The sequence below is a fragment of the Pelecanus crispus genome, chromosome 2, assembly GCF_030463565.1.
Source record: "Pelecanus crispus isolate bPelCri1 chromosome 2, bPelCri1.pri, whole genome shotgun sequence".
NCBI lineage: Eukaryota > Metazoa > Chordata > Aves > Pelecaniformes > Pelecanidae > Pelecanus > Pelecanus crispus.
In genome coordinates this window covers 126978916-126999768 of record NC_134644.1, presented here as the reverse complement: position 1 = coordinate 126999768, position 20853 = coordinate 126978916, and the positions used below count along the sequence as shown (strand labels likewise).

Below are 20853 nucleotides of genomic sequence, written 5' to 3'. Positions count from 1 at the left end.
TCAGTGGCAGGCAATTATTGCAATTAGAAAGATCTTAACTATATAGCACTTTCATCTCAAACAATTCCAAAACGCTTTACAAACTGTCACAATTTATACACAGCTTGCTTTATCCACTGCTGAAGTGCAGCCACCCTGGGTGAAACATAGCAACTATTCAACACTGCACAGCAGCTTGGGACTGGAAATTAAGGATCCCTCTGTATTTGTAATTGCAGGGGGAAATTAGGTAGGCTGAATGTAATTACCTGAGCTGGAATTTGGCCAGGAGACTGAAGTTAACACACCTACTCTTATGAGGAGTTCCCTGGGATTGCTAATGACCAATTTGGGTAGGACCTTGCATTTATATCTCATCCAAAAGAAAACTCCTATGGGAATACAATGCCCCCAACACCTTCCTTGTGCATAGCAGTTGCACTGGTGTGAAGGAATGAACAGAGTTGGCATGTGATCATGTGACATGTGCTTGGGATTAGCTGTTGCAAACCTCAGAAAAGATATTATTCAGCTAAAATTTATATATATATATATATATATATTTAAATTTGCTGGATGAGTAGGGTTTAGTTAATTACCATAAGTGGGGAGACGTATAATGCAAAAAAGATGGAACATATCTGTATCTATAAGGACTTCTGTGAGAAAGACATGATATTTCTTACACTTTTGGCTGAGGGCTAGAAAAGATTAAGTTTACTTCATAGAATCATAGAATCATAGAATGCTTTGGGTTGGAAGGGACCTTTAGAGGTCATCTAGCCCAACCCCCCTGCAGTGACCAGGGACAGCTTTAACCAGATCAGGTTGCTCAGAGCCCCGTCCAACCTGACCTTGAATGTTGCCAGGGATGGGGCCTCCACTACCTCTCTGGGCAACCTGTTCCAGTGCTTCACCACCCCCATTGTAAAAAATTTCTTTCTTATGTCTAGTCTAAATCTATTCTTCTTTAGTTGAAATCCATTATTCCTTGTCCTGTCACAACAGGCCTTGCTAAAAAGATTCTCCCCATCTTTCCTGTAGGCCCCCTTTAAGTATTGGAAGGTCGCAATAAGGTCTCCTCGCAGCCTTCTCTTCTCTAGGCTGAACAACCCCAACTCTCTCAGCCTGGCCTCGTAGGAGAGGTGTTCCAGCCCTCGGATCACTTTGGTGGCCCTGTTCTGGACCTGCTCCAGCAGGTCCATGTCCTTCTTGTGCTGAGGGCCCCAGAGCTGGACGCAGTACTCCAGGTGAGGTCTCACCAGAGCAGAGTAGAGGGGCAGAATCACCTCCCTCGACCTGCTGGCCACGCTTCTTTTGATGCAGCCCAGGATATGGTTGGCTTTCTGGGCTGCAAGAGCACATTGCCAGCTCAAGTCCAGCTTTTCATCCACCAGTACCCCCAAGTCCTTCTCCGCAGGGCTGCTCTCAATCTCTTCATCACCCAACCTGTATCGATACCGGGGGTTGCCCCATCCTAGGTGCAGGACCTTGCAGTTGGCCTTGTTGAACCTCATGAGGTTCACACAGGCCCACCTCTCCAGCTTGTCCAGGTCCCTCTGGATGACATCTCATCCTCCTGGTGTGTCAGCGGCACCACTCAGCTTGGTGTCATCTGCAAACTTGCTGAGGGTGCACTCGATCCCACTGTCTATGTCATTGATGAAGATGTTAAGTAGCACCGGTCCCAGTATGGACCCCTGAGGGACCCCACTTGTCACCGGTTTTCATGTGGACATCGAGCCATTGACCACGACCCTCTGGATGCGACCATCCAACAAATTCCTTATCCACTGAACAGTCCACCCATCAAACCCATATCTCTCCAATGTAGAGAGAAGGATGTTGTGGGGGACTGTGTCAAATGCTTTACAGAAATCCAAGTTGATGACATCCATTGCTTTTCCCTTGTCCACTGATGCAGTTACTCCTTCATAGAAAGCCACTAGGTTGGTCAGGCAGGACTTGCCCATGGTGAATCTGTGCTGGCTGTCTCGCATCACCTCCCTGTCCTCCATGTGCTTGAGCATATCTTCTAGGAGGATCTGTTCCATGATCTTCCCAGGCACAGAGGTGAGGCTGACAGGTCGGTAGTTCCCAGGGTCCTCCTTTCTTCCCTTTTTAAAAATGGGCACAACATTCCCCTTCTTCCAGTCAGCAGGGACTTCACCTGACTGCCATGACTTTTCAAATATCATGGAGAGTGGTTTGGCAACTACATCAGCCAATTCCCTCAGGACTCTGGGATGCATCTCATCAGGTCCCATAGACTTGTGTACACTGAGGTTCTTCAGGTGGTCTCGAACCTGATCTTCCCTTACAGTGGGAGGGGCTTTACCCCCCTGGTCCCCATCTTTTGGTCCATCGATTCGGGAGGGGTGAGGAGAGAGGTTGCCGGTGAAGACCGAGGCAAAGAAGTTGTTGAGTACCTCAGCCTTCTCCTCGACCGTTGATACAAGTTCGCCTTTCTTGTTCATCAGGGCAGGTACGGTTTCTTTAACCTTCCTTTTCTGGTTGATATACCTGTAGAAGCCCTTCTTGTTATTCTTTACATCCCTTGCCAAATTCAGCTCCATCCTCGCCTTGGCCTTCCTGACCTCGTTCCTACACAACCGGGCTGCTTCCCTGTATTCCCCCCAGGACACCTGTCCCTGCTTCCACTGCCTGTGCAGTTCCCTCTTGCTCTTTAGTTTGACCAGCAGGTCTCAACTCAGCCATGCTGGTCTCTTCCCTTCCTTGCCTGATTTCTTACACTTGGGGACTGATAGCTCTTGTGCTCTATGGAAGGTGTCCTTAAAGATCTGCCAACTCTGTTCCATTCCCCTGTCCCTGAGGACCGTCTCCCAGGGGGTCCTTCTGACTAACTCCTTGAAGAGCTGGAAGTTTGCTTTCCTAAAATTTAGGGTCCTAACTGCACTCCTCGCTTTTCCCATGTCCCTCAGAAGTGTGAACTCCACCAACACATGATCACTGCAGCCCAAGCTGCCTCCAGTCTTGACATCACCAACGAGCTCAGTTGCACTGGTGACCATCAGATCCAGTATCGCATCCTGTCGGGTAGGGTTGTCTATTACCTGGCTTAGGAAGTTGTCGTCTATGCATTCCAGGAATCTCCTGGATTGCCTACAGGTCGCCGTGTTGCTTTTCCAGCAAATGTCGGGGTGGTTGAAGTCCCCCAGCAGGACAAGAGTCTGCAAGCGTGAAGCCTCCTGGAGCTGGAGAAAGAAGGCTTTGTCAGTAGGCTCCCCTTGATCAGGCGGCCTGTAGTAGACACCAACCACCAGGTTCCCTTTGTTGCCTCTGTCTCTGACTCTTACCCGTAAGCTTTCGACCTGCTCATGGCTGTTCTTCAGGGACAGCTCTTCACACTGTATTGATTTCTTTATGTAGAGGGCAACGCCTCCATCCCTCCTTCCTCGCCTGTCCCTTCTGAAGAGCCTGTAGCCATCAATAGCCACATTCCAGTTGTGGGATTCGTCCCACCAGGTTTCGGTTATGGCAATCAGGTCATAGCTGTCTAGTAGCACAGCAGCTTCCAGCTCCTCCTGTTTGTTCCCCATGCTGCGTGCGTTCGTGTAGAGGCATTTCATCTGGGCTGTTGGCCGTGTCACCTTCTTAGTGGAATATCCCTTGTTTCCCTCGGGGTGTTTCATGAAGGTTTCCTTCTGAGCTCTATCTATCTCAGGAGCCCCCGGCTCATCTCTGAAAGACTTCAACTGTGCTGCAGTGTCCTCATCATGCCTCTGCGCAACAGGTTGAGGGCTCACAGTAGCACCCCGTCCCTCTAACCATTGCGTACCATCCCACAGCTTGTCACAGGTGTTCCCCCTCCCCCTTCACATCTAGTTTAAAGCCCTGTCAATGAGCCCCGCAAGCTCCTGTGCAAAGACCCTCTTTCCCCTTTGAGAAAGGTGGCTCCCAAATGTCGCCAGCAAGCCTGGTGCCATGTAGGCCATCCCATTGTATTCATTGTCCTCATTGTATTTCTTTTTATTATCAGTGTAGAATGAGAAGCTTTATATTAAAGCTGTTTTGTATAGTGTGTTTCAATTTATATAATAGGCACATATAGAGGCTAACCAATCTAAATTAATAACTGGCATAATTATGTGTGGCCAATCGTGATGAGGTATGAACTAAAAAAAAAAACCAAAAAAAAAAACCAATATTCTGCTTCTGTTGAATTAGCTGTTTCAGTTATCTGTATCATAAATACTTAGCTCCAAATCATGCAGAGCACAGATTCACAGGTCTCAGTTTACTAATACGTGAGACTTGTCTTAAGAGGAAGAAATGATGCAATGCAAAATATGTCATGTTGGACCTGCTCACAGGTGAGAGGAAATACCACATTCACTTGTGTCTCCTCTAAAGTTCGATGTGGATTCAATGCTTAGATCTAGCTTCTTCACTATGTTCCATGTCAATAAGTGCTCTCTATCAGTCTAGTTTTATGACTAAGGCACTGGATGGGCACTTAAGATATGCAAGTTTTGTTCTCAACTACATAATGTGTAAAAATTAGTTGGATTGTGGTTTGATACCAGTTTGAAAAATGGAATGGAAAAATAACACCAAAATCTTCTTAACACCAAAATCTTCAGTTTATTGGTAATGCAGCGAAAATGTTGTGGTAATAACTAGAAAAACCTGTAGATAAATCCAGTTTTTCTCTTTGCACAGAAGTCCTCTGCCATTCTATTCCTTTACAGTCTTCCATAAAGGCGACAAAGTCTTATGATCTCATGAAATATATGCTAAAATAAGAACTGAACTTCATCTTCACAGTTTTATTTTTCTTTGCATCTCATCATATACCAAGAGCAGTTTTAGGTTTTAAAAGGGTTATAAAGTCATGCTGGAATTGATCAGATTTGCATATCTCTTTGAATGATTTGTTGCTAATTAGAGGACAGTTAAGTGTTCTGCAAACAGATCAGGAATGGTGGTAGGTTTCCTAAAATATTGCAGATATGCTGGTAATAGAAAACTGCATGGCACCTTCTCTAAATTCAGAAGCTCAATGCAGTGCGTTCTTGGTACGTTCTACACCTGGCAGTAGAGTTGTATGACTTGTGCAAAAACTGTAACAGGTATGTACTGATAAAGAAAGTGCTATGCTACTGTCTTGCAGAGGATTTTTGATACTACGTGGTTCTTTCAAAAGCAGAAGGAGTTTTGGGAGGCAAGGATGTTATTTGCCTGTAGTAGTGTTTATGAGTATATGGCTTTTAGACTTTCCTACTCACTCCTACTCCCTTCCCTCAAAAGTAACTGTTTTCCTCAAGTGTTATTGGAGAAGAACTGGGGACAAGAGGCATATGGGGATTTTTATGTGATACCATGCTAAATAATGCTATTCATTAAGTGCTCCTTGTAAGTTCCAGACGTTTAATGATCCCCCAAGTGTATAGATTTTCAAAGACAATATACCCTGTGAATTACAAACAATTGCTGTCCTTTCTCATAAAATGAACTGAAATGATCCCACTGAATTGCAGAGCAAAACCAATGGGTGTATTTTCAATGGTTAAATTAAAATATGATATAACAGCAAGAAAGAATTTGAAAATACAAACGCTCGTCATTAGGTAGTGTAGATAGTACTAGCATAAATTGGTGGAATTTGAATGGCATGTGAGGAATAAGCCATTAGGCAACTCCTTAGCTGTACTTGAAAACAATGAACAAATAGTTAGGTTATAATTTTGTTATTAAGTTTTTGCCATGTCATTGTTTTGATATGATATGAATATAAAACATAACACATTTTTCTTATACATTTGCACAGTAATAGCATATAGTAGAAATTATGTTCTCTAAGATAAGTGCATAGTAACCCATGTGTCTAAAAGTGGTGTCTGCAGACAACAGTCATAAAAAAATTTGTTTATCCCTTAGATTTTTTAGCACTTTTCTTTGGCTGTTTGTACAGTCTGTACTGTGTTATCATGTAAAGTATGTCACCAAATACAATGTATTTCAGATATTAGTGGTAAAGATTGTAACAGTTGTTCTGAATATGAAAAAATATAGTGATCTGTCATAACAGAAGGCAAAGTTTTAATTTCATGCCCAAGCATTCCTTTTTTCTCACATGTTATCTTGCTGACCTCCTCACCTGTCATGACTGCCAAATATTGACTCTTTAGTGGTACATTATATAAGGTGTATCATATCCTGTTTCAACTCTGGTAATGATTATCTTTCCATGAGCATCAGAGATGTTCAATGCCTGTATCCTCTGGCATCAGTTGTTAGGTAGTCAAATATCAGAAACTTATTACCTTCCAGTTATTATAGATAATGTACTGTACTGAGACCTCCTCTCTTACTTGTGGGAGGGAGGTGACATGAGATTTTGACCGTTCACCATTAAAAACAGACTTTGAAAGAACTGCACTGTAGTACTGAGCAATCTAATATTTTGATGATCAGCCTTTTGTCCAGAGAGAAGAACAGGAGCACCTAATATCCATGTAGAGCAACCAGATGGGTCAGCATCTTGGTAAAAGTTATTGGGTTTGTAAAGAGGCCAAGGAAGCAGATCTTGCTCTGGTCCTGATCCACTGTGAAACAGAGATTGTTTCAACTCTCCTGATTGAGGGACAAAGGAAAAACCTTCTGTTTTGATAGCTGGAGGAACCGAGACTAACATGACTATCTTGAGCTTGAACCCACAGATTCATACTTAGGTGCAATATAAATGGCTATCCTAATTTTTATTATAGTACTATAGAACATGGCACTAAAATCTTTTCCCCCTGGTATGTAGAAGAAATAGTTCTTCCAAAGTCAGGAAAGTCTAGCTCCTGCTGAAGTAGAGTCATGTGTGACAGTTCCCTGATAAGAAGTGAGGGGATAAACGCTTCAGACCTTTATGACTCATCTACCACAGATTACGTTCTTTCCAGATAGGAAGCAGCCATCCTACACATTTTCTTGGTTCCTGACTTTCACTTTAGTCACAGAGTCAGTATTTCTATTTACTTTTCCATATGTCATACCTGTAAACTGAGAGTGTTTTCTACTTTGACATCTAGGGAATTCTTTGCTTTTGTTGCAGGAAAATTAAATTCTTAAGGTGGTGCACAACATGGTTCATATTAATTGCTGATGTGGGCATGGCCTTCTCCGCATGAATACATAAACTGAATATGAAATATGTCAAGGTGTCTTGTGAAACCACCCAAATACAGCTTTTTGCTGTCACTGGAATGCGCCCATCAGAGCTGAAGCTGTATCAGTGGCTTTGCTAAAAAATGGCTCCATTCTTAATGTCTCCTGAAGCTTTATCTATATTCTTATCAACCACTGCAGTAATACTGAGGAAGACTCAAAGCTAATGCAGCATGTGATAGAGTGATTCTATTTGCTTCAAGAACTCAGCAACTGCTCCTGTGATGATTGTGGATATGGGAACTTACTGCTTGGAGCATTCACATTATGAATACGTACATCACTCAAAGATAGAAAAAGGTACCACTTTCTGATCACTGAAGTTCTTCAGGTTTTGTAATCCACATATAAATTATTCTCATCCTTAGATCCCTCCTTTTCTATCTTTGAACAATCTCCTTTTTTTTTTTTTTTTGTTGGAATTCTGTCGTAGAGGAGGAAATGACATTGTGCGTAGCTCCCTTTGCTTTGCCCATTTATGTGCTGACCATGTTCTCTTGGTATTGAGAGAGAAATCTTCTTTAGTCATAAGTGACAGCGCATCCATACACAGACAAGGGTAAAAGTATATTTAGAAGGTATTTCCTAAAAAGCTTTACTTTCTGATAATTGACTTTTTAATCCTGGTTTTGGTTCTGAGATTGTTTGTAGAACATGCTGGTTTGTGGTTTTAGGTTGACATTGATAAAACTCAGTTTTGGCTTATCCAAAACACAAGAATGTAGCTTCTTCCTCAGTGGCCACGCCTGTGACTTCAGTTGTGTTAACTACATTTGAAACTACAAGAATGAGTAAATTAGGCTGGGTTACCATTTTTATGTAGAACAAGTACAACTACTGTACCATTACTATAGAAAATGGCAGTTCTAAAATAAATGAACAGTGTTGAAACCCAAAACAATTGCAGAAAAGCAGGGACTTTGGTATCAGAAAAAACAGCTTTCTTTAGAATTACTATTATATCATTATTACATCTAAATAAATCCCAAAGTCCAATGACAGTTTGAACAGGCTATTTATTATATTTATTATAGGAATGCTTTCTATAATATATTATAAATATAATATATTTAAAATTGTACATTATATATAGAAACAATAATAAAATATATCTCATTATGTAAATACTTTCTGAACTGCTGTTTGGTGAAATAAGTATATGGATAAAAACATAGAAAGACTGTGTGTCGGTATGCATGTTGTAGTTACTTGCTTAGAAGATATATTAAATACCCATGTTTCCTGTTTTATGCAGAAAATGTCAGATTTCACACATCTGTTGAACTGGTAGGATTCTGTGAAATTCTAATGAGGAAAAATAGCTACACTCAGTTTAAAATATTTGCCATAGTTGCCCTTGTTTGTTTATAAGAGTTACTGTGAAATGTTATTTTGATTTGAAAAGTTCCAGTGAATATACTTTTACCATTATGTGGGAAAGTATATTTCTTTTCTGAGCATTATCAGTTTTTTAAAATGAGTGTTTAATAAGAAGCCTCACTATTAATTCTTTAACAATCCCATGTAAATAGTTTGCATAAAATGTTGCAATTTACATAAACTATTATTATATTTTCATTTTACACAGTTACTGCACTAGATTTTATGAGACCATTTATGATTTGAAGTTTGGCTTCTCTGAGGCTTCATTTAAATGGTGGCACATGCTATGCAGTGAACATCCAGCAGAATGTGTTACAATCTTCTGCATCCTAGTGTTTGTTCTCCGATATTGGTATTTCTTGGGTCTTTTTTCTCCAGTAAATGTTGCCTTTACATGCAGTGGCCAATGACAGAAGTGTTTTGGAAGATTACTTCTCGTGAAGTTTGACCGTGTTCTACCTTAGGTTTGGTATTGTCGAGGGAAATCTTGATACTTTCTGTTTAGCATTGCACTGCACTGTGGGCAATATGCATGTGCAGGTACTTTTAAGGACATTGGTCCCCTTTTTATACCTTCGGTTTGTTTCTAGAAGTTAAGCCCCCCACACTGGCCTCAGAATTCTTACACTGAAGGCAGGCTGAGTTTCCAGCATACGGTGGCTCAACTGAAAACCTGTTGGATTCTTCTTTTTTGGATTCCCAGCAGTCTCATGTCTTGTTTCTTGGCACTCTGCACATCTTGTTCTCTTTATGCAATTGATCTGATTTGTGAGTACTGCATTATTTCTGCTGTTCAGATGTTGGGGCCATCATAACATTTATGTTGTAGGTTTTAGAAAGTGAAGGTTTGCATAAAAAGACAGAACTTAAATTTCACCCTAAAGAGGACAACTGAAAGGAAAACTCCTAATCTCTCTGTTTCATAAACAATTAATTTCTGCCAAGGACTCTCTGTAGGGTAGGGAAATGAGAATAAGGTAATCTCTCAGGTTTTCAGTTAGCAAGATTTTAATATGGTAGAGAGAGCCTGAGGTGCAAACATAATTGTACAGACAACCACAATATTGTGTTGACAGAGAGCTGAACTATGCTCTTATTGATCTATTTTACCTAGAATGCAGACCTGTTCTAACTGAATAACTGAGGTTCTGGTGTTCAATTATATTCTAATCATAATATATTCTGGTATTCAATTATATTATAGTCATAATAATATTCTATGTTTAAAATTTAACTTCCTTAATATTTAAGGGTACAGGATACTTCTGAGGGTTTTATTGAGAAAGGTGATAGACTTGACACAAAAAGTAATTACTTTTAAAATTGTCCATTAAAAAGAAATAAGGTTTTGTTCAATTTTTCATTATAGGTTTAGTTTTGTATGGTGAAGGTTTTCTAAACTGCCTTTTTCAAAATTTTAAAACCGTTTATTCTAATTGGATTAGAGAGGAGTTATTTGAAAAATATGGAAAAAATAAGGTAAGGAGAACAGATTTTTTTCTGCTCCCTCTTGAAATGAAGGTGAGGTTTTCTTCATTGGAAAAGATAAAAAAAAATCTTTTAAGGAGTTTATTCATTATTTCAGTATTTCAGTAAGTGCTTTAAAAGGCAAAATTAAGTCTAATCTTCTCAATTATCTCAATATTGCCTATAGAAATAATCAAAGTAAATAGGTCAACAGTTCTCCAACATTAATTACTAGATTTCAGAATGCCATGAGAAACAATGATTAGGAACAAAGTATATACCCATACAGAAGGTCCTAAGGGGATTTCATAAACAAATATCTAGAAACTGAACTTTTACTATGGATGTTTGAATGGACGTGACTACAAAAAATGCAGGGGTCAAAAAAAATTTCAGCCAAGAAGACCACTGGGTGTGTCATCTGCGTTAGCACTGTAGCAAAGATCACAGAAGCCAAATGGCTTGTCAGTAGACCAAAGTATGTAACTGAGATTAGCCAAAATATTTTTCTACAAAATTTCATTTAGAACATTACTTTAGAACAAAATGTCAGTGTTGATTACCATCAAGGGATTAGTTAGTGGTATTAATTTTTCAAAGAATTATAAAAACTTCTGGATAAGAAGTCTGAAGGCTGATCCTTCTAACTGTGTGGGAATTAAAATGGATGAATTCACAAAGACAGAACTGAATGCCAATATTTTTATGGTTGGCTAAAGTGTTTGTCAAAATAAAATATATTATTCTGTAAAATCCAGTATAATTTCCATGTTTCATTTAATGAAGCAACAAAATATTTTTAAATTTCCAATGAATTTAATTAAAAAAATTGGCACAGTTATCCCATGAATCTCTTTATTTGCACCTTTCTGTCACTTCAGTGTAGTCATATGGGAGGTATGTGTAGGTAATAGATATCATGTTGAATATTACTGTTTACTTTTTGATACCTTTCTCACTTTAATTTTTACAGCTGTACAATTGAAAGAACATTTGGTTTTACATTAGCATCTGAATAAGGAGGTTTATTATTTATTTGCTTCATCTACTCTGCATAGTGCCATTAATGCAAAAATATTAGTCTTTGTAATGACAAAAAGAAAGTGTGTATCTAATGACCTTACTGGGAGTAATTAGCCTTTTCCCCTAGTGATGCAGAATTGTCCATCCCTAAATATATAAGAAAATGGAGAGCCTTTATAAATCTTTAACTGGTCATAATGAAATAAATAAATGGACATTCCCATGCAGTTTCATCTGTTCCAGAATAGCATTGCAAGTGAAGTTCTCTCTCATAATAAGCTCTAAAAATATTGACAGGTATATATAATCAAACTGTGATGATATAGGAGAAAAATTAATGATGCAATAATAGGCAAATAAGTTTGTGTTTAACAGTCTAAAACTATGTTATGCAGAAACCAATAATGAAATCGTAAACTCCTTTTTTTTTCTTTTCAGACAAAACACATAAACTTAAGGTATGGAGGAGGATGTAGGGTTGGAGAAGTTCTTAATGCTATGTAATTTCAAAATCTTTTTTATACTTATATCAACTTTCACCTGAGTTTTGATACTGAATTGCATTCCATAATATTTATAGATTGACTTTATTCCAAACCTTTATTCCAAAAGCTTTTACTTTTCCTGAAATAAAACCTTTCTGTATGGAAAAGTCTCCAACAATGAACCTAGATTCAGTGTTAAAGTTTTAGAGTATGTAACAGACTTTGAAGGAACTTTTTTATATATCTTGTTTCCACATTATTCTCAATAAACACAAATGTTGGTTTTAAAGCAAATGTATTTTTAAAATAAGCATCTGTTTTAAAGTAAGCATCTGTTGTGATATAGAGGCATTTTGCTACCAACTGCATAGCTCTAAAGAATTTGCTTTTTATCTTTTCTGGTCTCAGAATGATTTTTGTTTTCTTCTGTTAGCATTCAGAACCAATGGATCTGATGAGATCCTCTTCAATAAATCCCTGATTTACTGGCACTGTATATCATAACAATTGTTTCTAATTAACTTGTAATAAAATCTCTTAAAGTTACACTTTTCCACAGTTAGCATCAAATCCAAGATGTGTTTGCTCTTCCTTTTTGTTTTATAGTCTGTTGTCATTCATGTTTTCTGAAACAGCAGTGTTATTTATTCAATTCCTTTTTGTCTTTGAACTTTCACTTGTGTTCTGCTTGCTTTAATACTTTTTTATGTTTCAATTCTGTGGAGTCACTAATGTGCTCTTATGCCTTCTGAAGCTATGTTCCTGACACCACTGGTGGAGTCAGTGACCCCTACTACCTGAAGGCGTCATGCTTGTACTTCCAGTTCAGTGTTTTGATACCAATCTGTTTGCATGATATCAAGAAAGAAAAGGACTGTGACTGACAAACGACGTATCCAAGTTGCTGCCAGCAAATCAGTACGGAGCCCTAACACAATCATGGCACCAGACGTCATGAAGATCTGTCTTCATCATTTCATTTTCTTTATCTTCTTACACACTGCCAATTCTACAGTGTGCTTCCCAACACAATTTTACATTTTTTTCAGGAGCTATTGAAGAGAATTACCAAGACCTTGAGATCAATCTCATATTGGTTCAAGACTCAGGAACTTTCCAGTCTCCTGCATGTCCCTTGAATTTGCCTATACATAAGGTATACATGCTTAACATGTATAAGCAGTGCCAAATTCTGGTTTTGCAACAATGAAAACAGAAAATATCTGGTCACTTCCTAAAGATCTTGAATATTGCTTTTGTCCTTCTGAACATTTGTGATCATGACTGATCACAAAATTGAAGTAGAGACAGAATTTTAGCCCTAGACAAAGCTCTCCCATCCTTGATTCTTTTAGTAAGAAAAAAATATTTTTCTCTTATCCACAACAAAATTAGTTAATTGTCAAGTAGCACTATTAAGATACATTTCAATTCAGCAGGGCAAGGACAAGCATTTCAAACTTTTGGTAGGCATGGCAGAGATATGTAAGTCTTTATGTTCTGAAAGGCAACTAGTTCTTCTAGTTCAAAACTACTTTTAATGTAGTTATTGACAGACCTCATACTGGAGCATACACAAAAATCTCTGGAGTTTCACTGAAACCATTAGAAGAATTTCAGAACAGCTATTTCTTGACTTTCAAAGAGGTTGGACTCCAAAACAGAAAATTTTCCTCCCTGTAATCAGAGTTTCTTGACTGCAGATAAAGATAGGACTAAAAATGCTTAATCAGTTGTGAGGTCTGTTCAAATCTTTCTTTAATAGTAATCAATTTAATATCCTGCTATTTAGCCAGAGCCATTTACAGTTCTTTTATAGGTGTTTTGATCACAGGTTGAATCCCCAAAATTCTGTCAGTAGTAGCAGGTCATTGTAAGGTAGACTGCACATGTACTTCTGATTCTCTGCTTTACAATTTGGAGGTAAATGTCTTCATGGGAAAGAGCCCAACTAGATTTTTTTTTTTTTTTTTTCACATCTGAAAAATCAGTGTCACTACATACCCTGCAGAATGGACTGTTTTCTGGCCTTACAGCTGGTCTCTGTTTTACCAGTTCAGACGTTTAGACTGGTAAATCCTTTGATTTCTCCAGGATTTATGCCTTTACTTCCTTTCCAGGGCTCTAAAGAAGGTTGAAGTGGGATAAACTTAAATATTTCTAGTACTTCAAATTTTTGCATGCTTTTATTTTTTCAGATCTTCTGCATCACTATAATCATGGGTAAAGGGTACATCAACGTAAAATAGTCTTAGAGCATTCAGATCTTATTCTACAACCATGGTCTCTTTTTAGTGTCAACACAATGTAGTGTTCATGTGCCAAAAATAACTTTGGGGAGGTCAAGAATATTCCATACATAGAAAAGACTGTATATGAAAGAACAAAAATATTTTTCATCTTTGGCTGACATGAAGAAGTGTGACCCAAAAAGTATTATACACTATTTATTTTGGCATATTTGTAAGGTTAAAGCAGACAGGTCTGTGCTTATATTTGCTGATATTATTTTAGTAACTTTATTATTTTAGTAGCATTTTTTTCATCATTATTTTAGCAGCATTTATTATTTGTATAACTTGCCATCCACAGAAATTTTCTCCCAAACATTTAATGTATATCTGGTTTTATTCCCCATATTAATTCTCCACTTGAGTCCTTATAAGAATTAAACTTGTTTTTTTCAAAACTGTTCGAACGGCCATTTGTGGTGCTGTGTTATCAGTGAAAGGCTACTTGTAGTTATTGTTACTTTATTTTGCAGGTAGGAAAAGTGCAATCTGTCAGAAAACATTTTACACCATATTCCTACCCAAAGAGTAATTAATTTGTTCCAAATGGTCTCTAGCAAATAATTCAAAAATATGATCTCTCACTTCCCTCTGTCAGTCTGTGTATATACTTAAACGTGTGTTTTCTAAAATTCCTCCCAAACATAATAAAGCAAAAATTCATGCCATGGATGTAAAAAGATATTGTCTTTCAGATGAAGAGTTAATTTCAGTAACTCCAGGCTATGTGGTTTTTTTTTTTTTTTTCCTATGGCTGTGGATACAGGGGAAGACCTGTTTCAGCTCAGAGACCATCAAAACTTGTATTAGATCAGTATATAATATCAACAATGTAAATCCCCTGACTCATACTAGAGCTTGTTCAAGCAGGGCTCAGCTGTTTCCACTGTGTACCTTAAAAGGGTTGCAGTTCTAGAGATTTACTGAGTAGCTGCGTGATCCTTGGTGCATAAATTACCAACCATCCAATGCTGGTGGCAGCATCAACAGAGGATCCCAAGTAAGGCGAGTGAATCAGGGATTATATCAGCTCAAGTTATCTTGTAGGTTTTGTGACTTGTAGAGCCCAAATATTTGCTGATAGCATTAGTTGCATCAATCGATCCTCATACAGGGGGAAAAAACCCAACAGCTCATGCTTGCTTTACAGTAACTTCCATAGCTGGGGGACTTCTCAACTGTATTACAATGACTTTGTGGCATTTGGTATCACCATGCTCTTTATGCTCTGGGAAGGGACACGTATGATGTGTAACAGATGCTACTGGAAAAACTTCGCTAAACTCCTCTGGGGAAGCTCTGTGGAGTGGGAGGGGCAGATGCACATGAACACAGTAATTTTAAGATAAGTTATTTCTTATTTTGCTGTTCATATTATGAAAAGGATACTTTATGCCTACAAAAGGAACAGTCATTTCTGCCTGGGGAAACCAATTTCATTCCTCACAACATCAAGTTTAAGTAGTATAACCAATTAATATAGATCCTTTAATAATTAGTTTGTTGTGCTGACGCACCTGATTGTCAAAATCAATTGTTCTTATCTTTCGAATAAAACACTACTGTCAGAGTGACCATTTGAAATGATGATTGACCCTGTAAACCACAGGAATTTATATTATGTTTGTAGGTATATCATTATGTGGACAAAATCATCGATCCTAAGATTTGTCTCTACATTTCCTTACAAACTTTTGTCACACAAACATGCAACCATACAACTGCAAGGAAGACCCAGGGAACTACAGGCCAGTAGGTCTCATCTCTGTGCCCAGCAAGATCATGGAGCAGATCCTCCTGGAAACTGTGCTAAGGTACATGGAAAATAAGGAGGTGACTGGTGACAGCCAACATGGCTTCACTAATGGCAAATCATGCCTGACACACCTGGTAGCCTTCTATGATGGGGTTACAGCATTGGTGGATAAGGGAAGAGCAACTGATATCATCTGCCTGGACTTGTGCAAAGTATTTGACACTGTCCTGCACAACATCCTTGTCTCTAAATTGGAGATAGATGGATAGTGAATAAGGAATTGGCTGCATGGTTGCACTCTAAGAGTTGTGGTCAACAGCTCGATGTCCAAGTGGAGACCAGTGATGAGTGGCCTGTGCTGTTTAATGTCTTTGTCAGCACCAAGGACCGTGGAATCGAGTGCACCCTCAGCAAGTTTGCCAACAACACCAAGCTGTGTGGTGTGGTCGACATGCTGGAGGGAAGGGATGCCATCCAGAGGGACCTTGACAGGCTTGAGAGGTGGGCCTGTGTGAACCTCATGAGGTTCAGCAAGGCCAAGTGCAAGGTCCTGCACATGGATCAGGGCAATCCCAAGCACAAATACAGGCTGGGCAAAGAATGGATTGAGAGCAACCCTGAGGAGGACTTGGGGGTGTTGGTTGATGAGAAGCTCAACATGACCCAGCAATGTGTGCTTGTAGCCCAGAAAGCCAATTGTATCCTGGGCTGCATCAAAAGAAGCGTGACTAGCAGGTAGAAGTTGGTGATTCTCCCCCTCTACTCTGCTCTTGTGAGACCCCACCTGCACTACATTTTCTTTGTGCTGCAGACAGCAAGTATCCTTTGCTTGTCTATGACAGTCACGGCTAGGTTAGTGGTGATCTCTGTTTGCAACCTAAAAGGACTGAAGTTTAGTTATTACAAGAAATTCTGTATGGCCTGAGGTACTGGACTGATAATTAATCATTGTGTTTCATGGTGTTGCATCTGGTTCAGCAGCCATTGTGCTAACAATTTGTTGATAGTTTTGAGGAGGGCATTTAGTGTTTTTATTTGTTTCTTGCTTCCACATGTTTTATTATCTCAGCGTGGATTTGTATTACAGCAGACAGGAACTGCACTTCAAATGTGTTCAGCAAACGCATGAAAAAGTGTTCCAGCTTCCTGCTGTTCAGGAAAACAGAGATGCTTCCTAGGCTGCTGTGTTGAATAAGAGAACATAAAGAGGAAAAAGTATATGCGCTGAATCAAGTAGAAATTTCCTCTAGTGCAGTGTTCCACCTCTGATACCGCATGTCCAGGTAGAGTGTAACAACAGGGCAAGCATGTTTTAGTATTTGCCCAGAATAATCACCTGACTGTCTGATCTCTTGAACCCAATTTTTTTTTTATTATTTAATAAACCTTTGTCGTGGTTTAGACAACCTTAGTGGATATTTCCTCCTAGAAATTCTACGTCCCTTCTAAATCTCTGCAAGTTTTTGATATTCATAAGAATCCACACACCTTAACTACACATAGTGCAAATATCTTCTTTCATTTGTTTTTAATATGGCCTTTGCTAGTTTCACTTGATTTCTCTACTCTGCAACTCAAGTTTCATTTCATCTAAGAACCTTCAAGGTATTCCCCTGAATTATGCTTTTTTCCCACTGAAGAAAGTAACATCATTTGAATATAGAAATGTAGAAAATTTCTTCCCATGTTTCAGACATCAGTTCCAGAATGTTTGAAGAAGTCAAAAGTACCTGTAGACAAAGACTGATGTACCAGAAGTCTTTAATTTCAAGGTTTTTTTGAAGAGCAAAAGAACAAACACATGAATCATGGTGGTTGTTATCAGTTCACAAGTCTACAAATTCAGAAGTTTGAGTGCCAGACAATGTCTTGGCAAATGTCAAGATTGTCTACTTAAGTATCTTATGATCAGTTTTGATATTCATATCTCTGTTCTCCTAGAACAGGAGAAAGAGTTGTAGTGTATATTCTAGAATGCCGAGTTTGGTCACAGTTTGACCATTCCTCTCTTTCATAAATATAAAATGCTCTTAAAGACTTTCTTTTTCCTTGCCTACAGTCTGGGAAATCCTCTGTAGAAATGTCAATGAGTGACAGTCAGGTATTTAAAGGATGTGTGCTCTTTGCTTTCTGAACCTCAGTTCATCTTTCAGAGGAGTGAATTAGAGAAAAAGAACCATTTCGCTTTATCTGTCTCGGCTGACATAAAGCTATATGGTGAAGCAATTTTGGGGACTGGGCAACTAGTATAATTGGTCATGTAGACATAGCCACTGAGCCTTATAAAATCTGTAGAAGGCTATTCTTTTCTTTGGTATGTTGTTATTCTTTGTCAAAATGTCTGGACCATTTAAAATTATACAAAATAGTAGGACTTCAATTGCTTTGTACTTGGGTATCTATATTGGTGAAAATTACTGTATTGATGTTCATATTCTACAAGCAAACATTTCTGTCATTTTCCCCATATTCCTTACATATGTGAAAGTACTGCAATGCTGAAAACATTACTTGTTTGCAGGTATTGAATGCTAACATATTAACATCAAGTAGTGTATGTTTAAGGAAGGTATCAGCCTGAAAAACAGTTTTTACCTCTACCCAAAGATTAACAAAGGAGATAATCACATCTTCTTCACTAAATTGTACATCTTTCTTTTTATTACTTTGAGATTTCTGAAAGACGCATAGCATTTTAATATTGTAATGATGTAGAGTGACAGTTCCGTACAAGAAGATTTTTTTATCTAGTTGCATAACCACAGCAAGTTTCCAGCCAAAACTTTTCAGAAATTATGTATAACTACAGATACAAAAGTGGATATATCTTGATTAAGACATTGCATAGAAAAAGTAATAAAATCATTGTTAATACGCTAACTGTCTTGGGAACTCCCAAAATTCAAGTAGCTCCAAGGGATGGCTAGGAACCTGTTCAGGCATGCTGCTATTTCTCTTGGCTAGTTTTGTCTTTAAAAGGTGAGAATCTAAATTACCCACTTGGGAACAGGTTCAGAAAACACATGGATTCTTCAACATTATTGCTGTGACCCCAGAAGAACTTAGACTTTATTAGTCCACTAATTCACACGATTTTTTTTTTTAGAGACACAGGAGATACTAAAGCAAGGTTTGAATTTTACCAAATTTTCCTAGCCCTCCTGGGTTCTGGGCAAACCTGTAGCTATAATATATGGCTAAACATTTCTTGTTTCAGAAGTGTTCTCAACATGTATTTATGTTGCCCTTCCAAACAGAGCTTGAAGCAGCAGCAACAGGGTCTGGTTCTTCTAGGATTCACATATAAATGTTGGCTTGAACTTTCAACCAGTGACCTGGGAAAATTAATCTAAATTCCTGTATGCTCAAAATATATTTTGCCTACCTCAGACATACATCTTTTGACTTAAAAAGTAGTCTGTTGAAAGGGAGAAGAGCAGTAGGGAGGTAAACAGAGCAACATGTAATATTCCTCTCTCAAAAATAAAACCAAAATTATTTATGGTTCCTTTCTTTGGATTTTGGTGAGGCAACTACTAGGACAGGTGGTTGCTCCCCACCTCCTGTGGTAGCATTTCACTCACAGTTTGGGACTGTCCCCTTCCCCCAAGTGCTTTTTAATGGAAAAATAATGAAAATTAAAATAGAATTCCTTGTCAAAAATCAATTTAAAAATGAATTAAATCAGATTGTTTCTTTGTAGCCTAGGTAAAATACCTTAGAAAATGATGCAACTGTTGTAAGATTATGCACTATAATCAAAGGAAGTTCAGTCAAAATCACATTTAAAGGAATGGAAATTTTTCTTATTACAGAAGCATACATTCCAAACAAGTTCAACTTCACCTGGTAGCAAACTATGAGAGTAAAAAATTACATTAGTCTTTAAAATCAAGTTAATCAAATTGTAAACATTAAAATTATTAAGAAAATACATGAGTATTGCATTGTGCCAGCTTTACAAATAGGTTGGAATATGAGAGTTTTGAGAAGTAAAATGTGGGTGACGAATTTTATGTATTCTCTGGCAATTAAGTCAAGATAATTTCTGTGCAGAAAGGTCTTATGTAGTAAGGTAGAGGATGCATTCTTTTTAGTAGTTTCTACTGTAACTATTTACAACATCATTTTCTGTACAAAACATTTATTAATAACATTTACTTCAGTATATATATATTCAGCAAAATCCTAACCACTTGAAATTCATTTACAGTTTTTCCATTTCTTTCACTGAGACCATAATCTTGTCAGCTATACTTTGCAGATGTTCATAAGTGAATGAGTCGGGAAATCGTGGAAGTGACCTATAATTTTATTTTTCAGAAAAGTATTTTGCAGTAAGTGTAATCAATTACTTTTCTCTTTAGGCTGCTCTGGAGCAAATCATTAAAGAAAATCTGTGGTTAGCTCAAGAATATCAAATCTTTCAGAACTACTACTTAACCAGTAAAGAAGACCTCACAGAACTGTATGACAATAGAATCAGGGTGGAAGCTGCTGTTAGAGATCATCAGCAGGTAAAGTGCTAATATCACTCATTCAATTCATTTATCTCATCTCTAAAATTAATTTGATTAATGCAACTACTTAATAACAACAGAATACTTGCTAGTAATACCTGTCACCTGAATTCTTATTTTCTTCTTGGCTGTCTCACACTTTTGTATTTTCATTTTTTTGCTTGCGTGCTGGGTTTTTTTTGGTGTTTTTGTTTTTGTTTTTTTTTTTTTTTTTTACAGAGCAGTTCATGTAAGGTATTCAAAATTCATTGTTCATGAATTCCACTTTTGCACCTGAAATGTATTTATTTTTCTATATAAATAAATTGTGCAGTAATTAAAGTGTTCCTTACCATTCTCCATAAAACACTTTTTCTGGAAATTGTGCATTTTACAACAGCTACTCTGTAAGCCTTTAATTTAGAAAACAGTCAAATGAAAACAAAAAAAGGTAAAATCTAGTCTGAAGAACTTCCATGATGGAGGTATAGTTGCCAGGTGTAATGTTCTATCAACTAATTAGTTACATTTAAAAGGATAGGGTGTTGGGTTTTGTTTTTTTTTTTAATATAACAGTGAAACTTGTGGAACTTGAGACAAATGATGTTGTAAAACTTTGTTGTGGAAATGTAATGTCAATTCACAGAAAAAACCTTTTCTGTTTCTTTCCTTTGTATTTATAGATAGGTCTCAAAATACAAGTTTATCAGTACCAACTATAATCAATTAAAAAACTTTCTTCAGATATTTTAGTCAGGGTATTGCTTGCTTACCTTTCATGTCTATATTTC

At 37.8% G+C, this 20853-nt stretch overlaps 1 protein-coding gene across 1 annotated transcript in view; it reads left to right on the top strand.

Annotated features, from left to right (window-relative positions):
* Positions 1 to 20853, top strand: part of CCDC178 (coiled-coil domain containing 178) — a 182546-nt gene that overhangs the window by 100970 nt on the left and 60723 nt on the right. The window contains exon 17 of the mRNA XM_075706468.1: positions 19931 to 20080. Within this exon, the coding sequence (XP_075562583.1) occupies positions 19931 to 20080 (150 nt within the window). The remainder of the gene's footprint in view (positions 1 to 19930; positions 20081 to 20853) is intronic.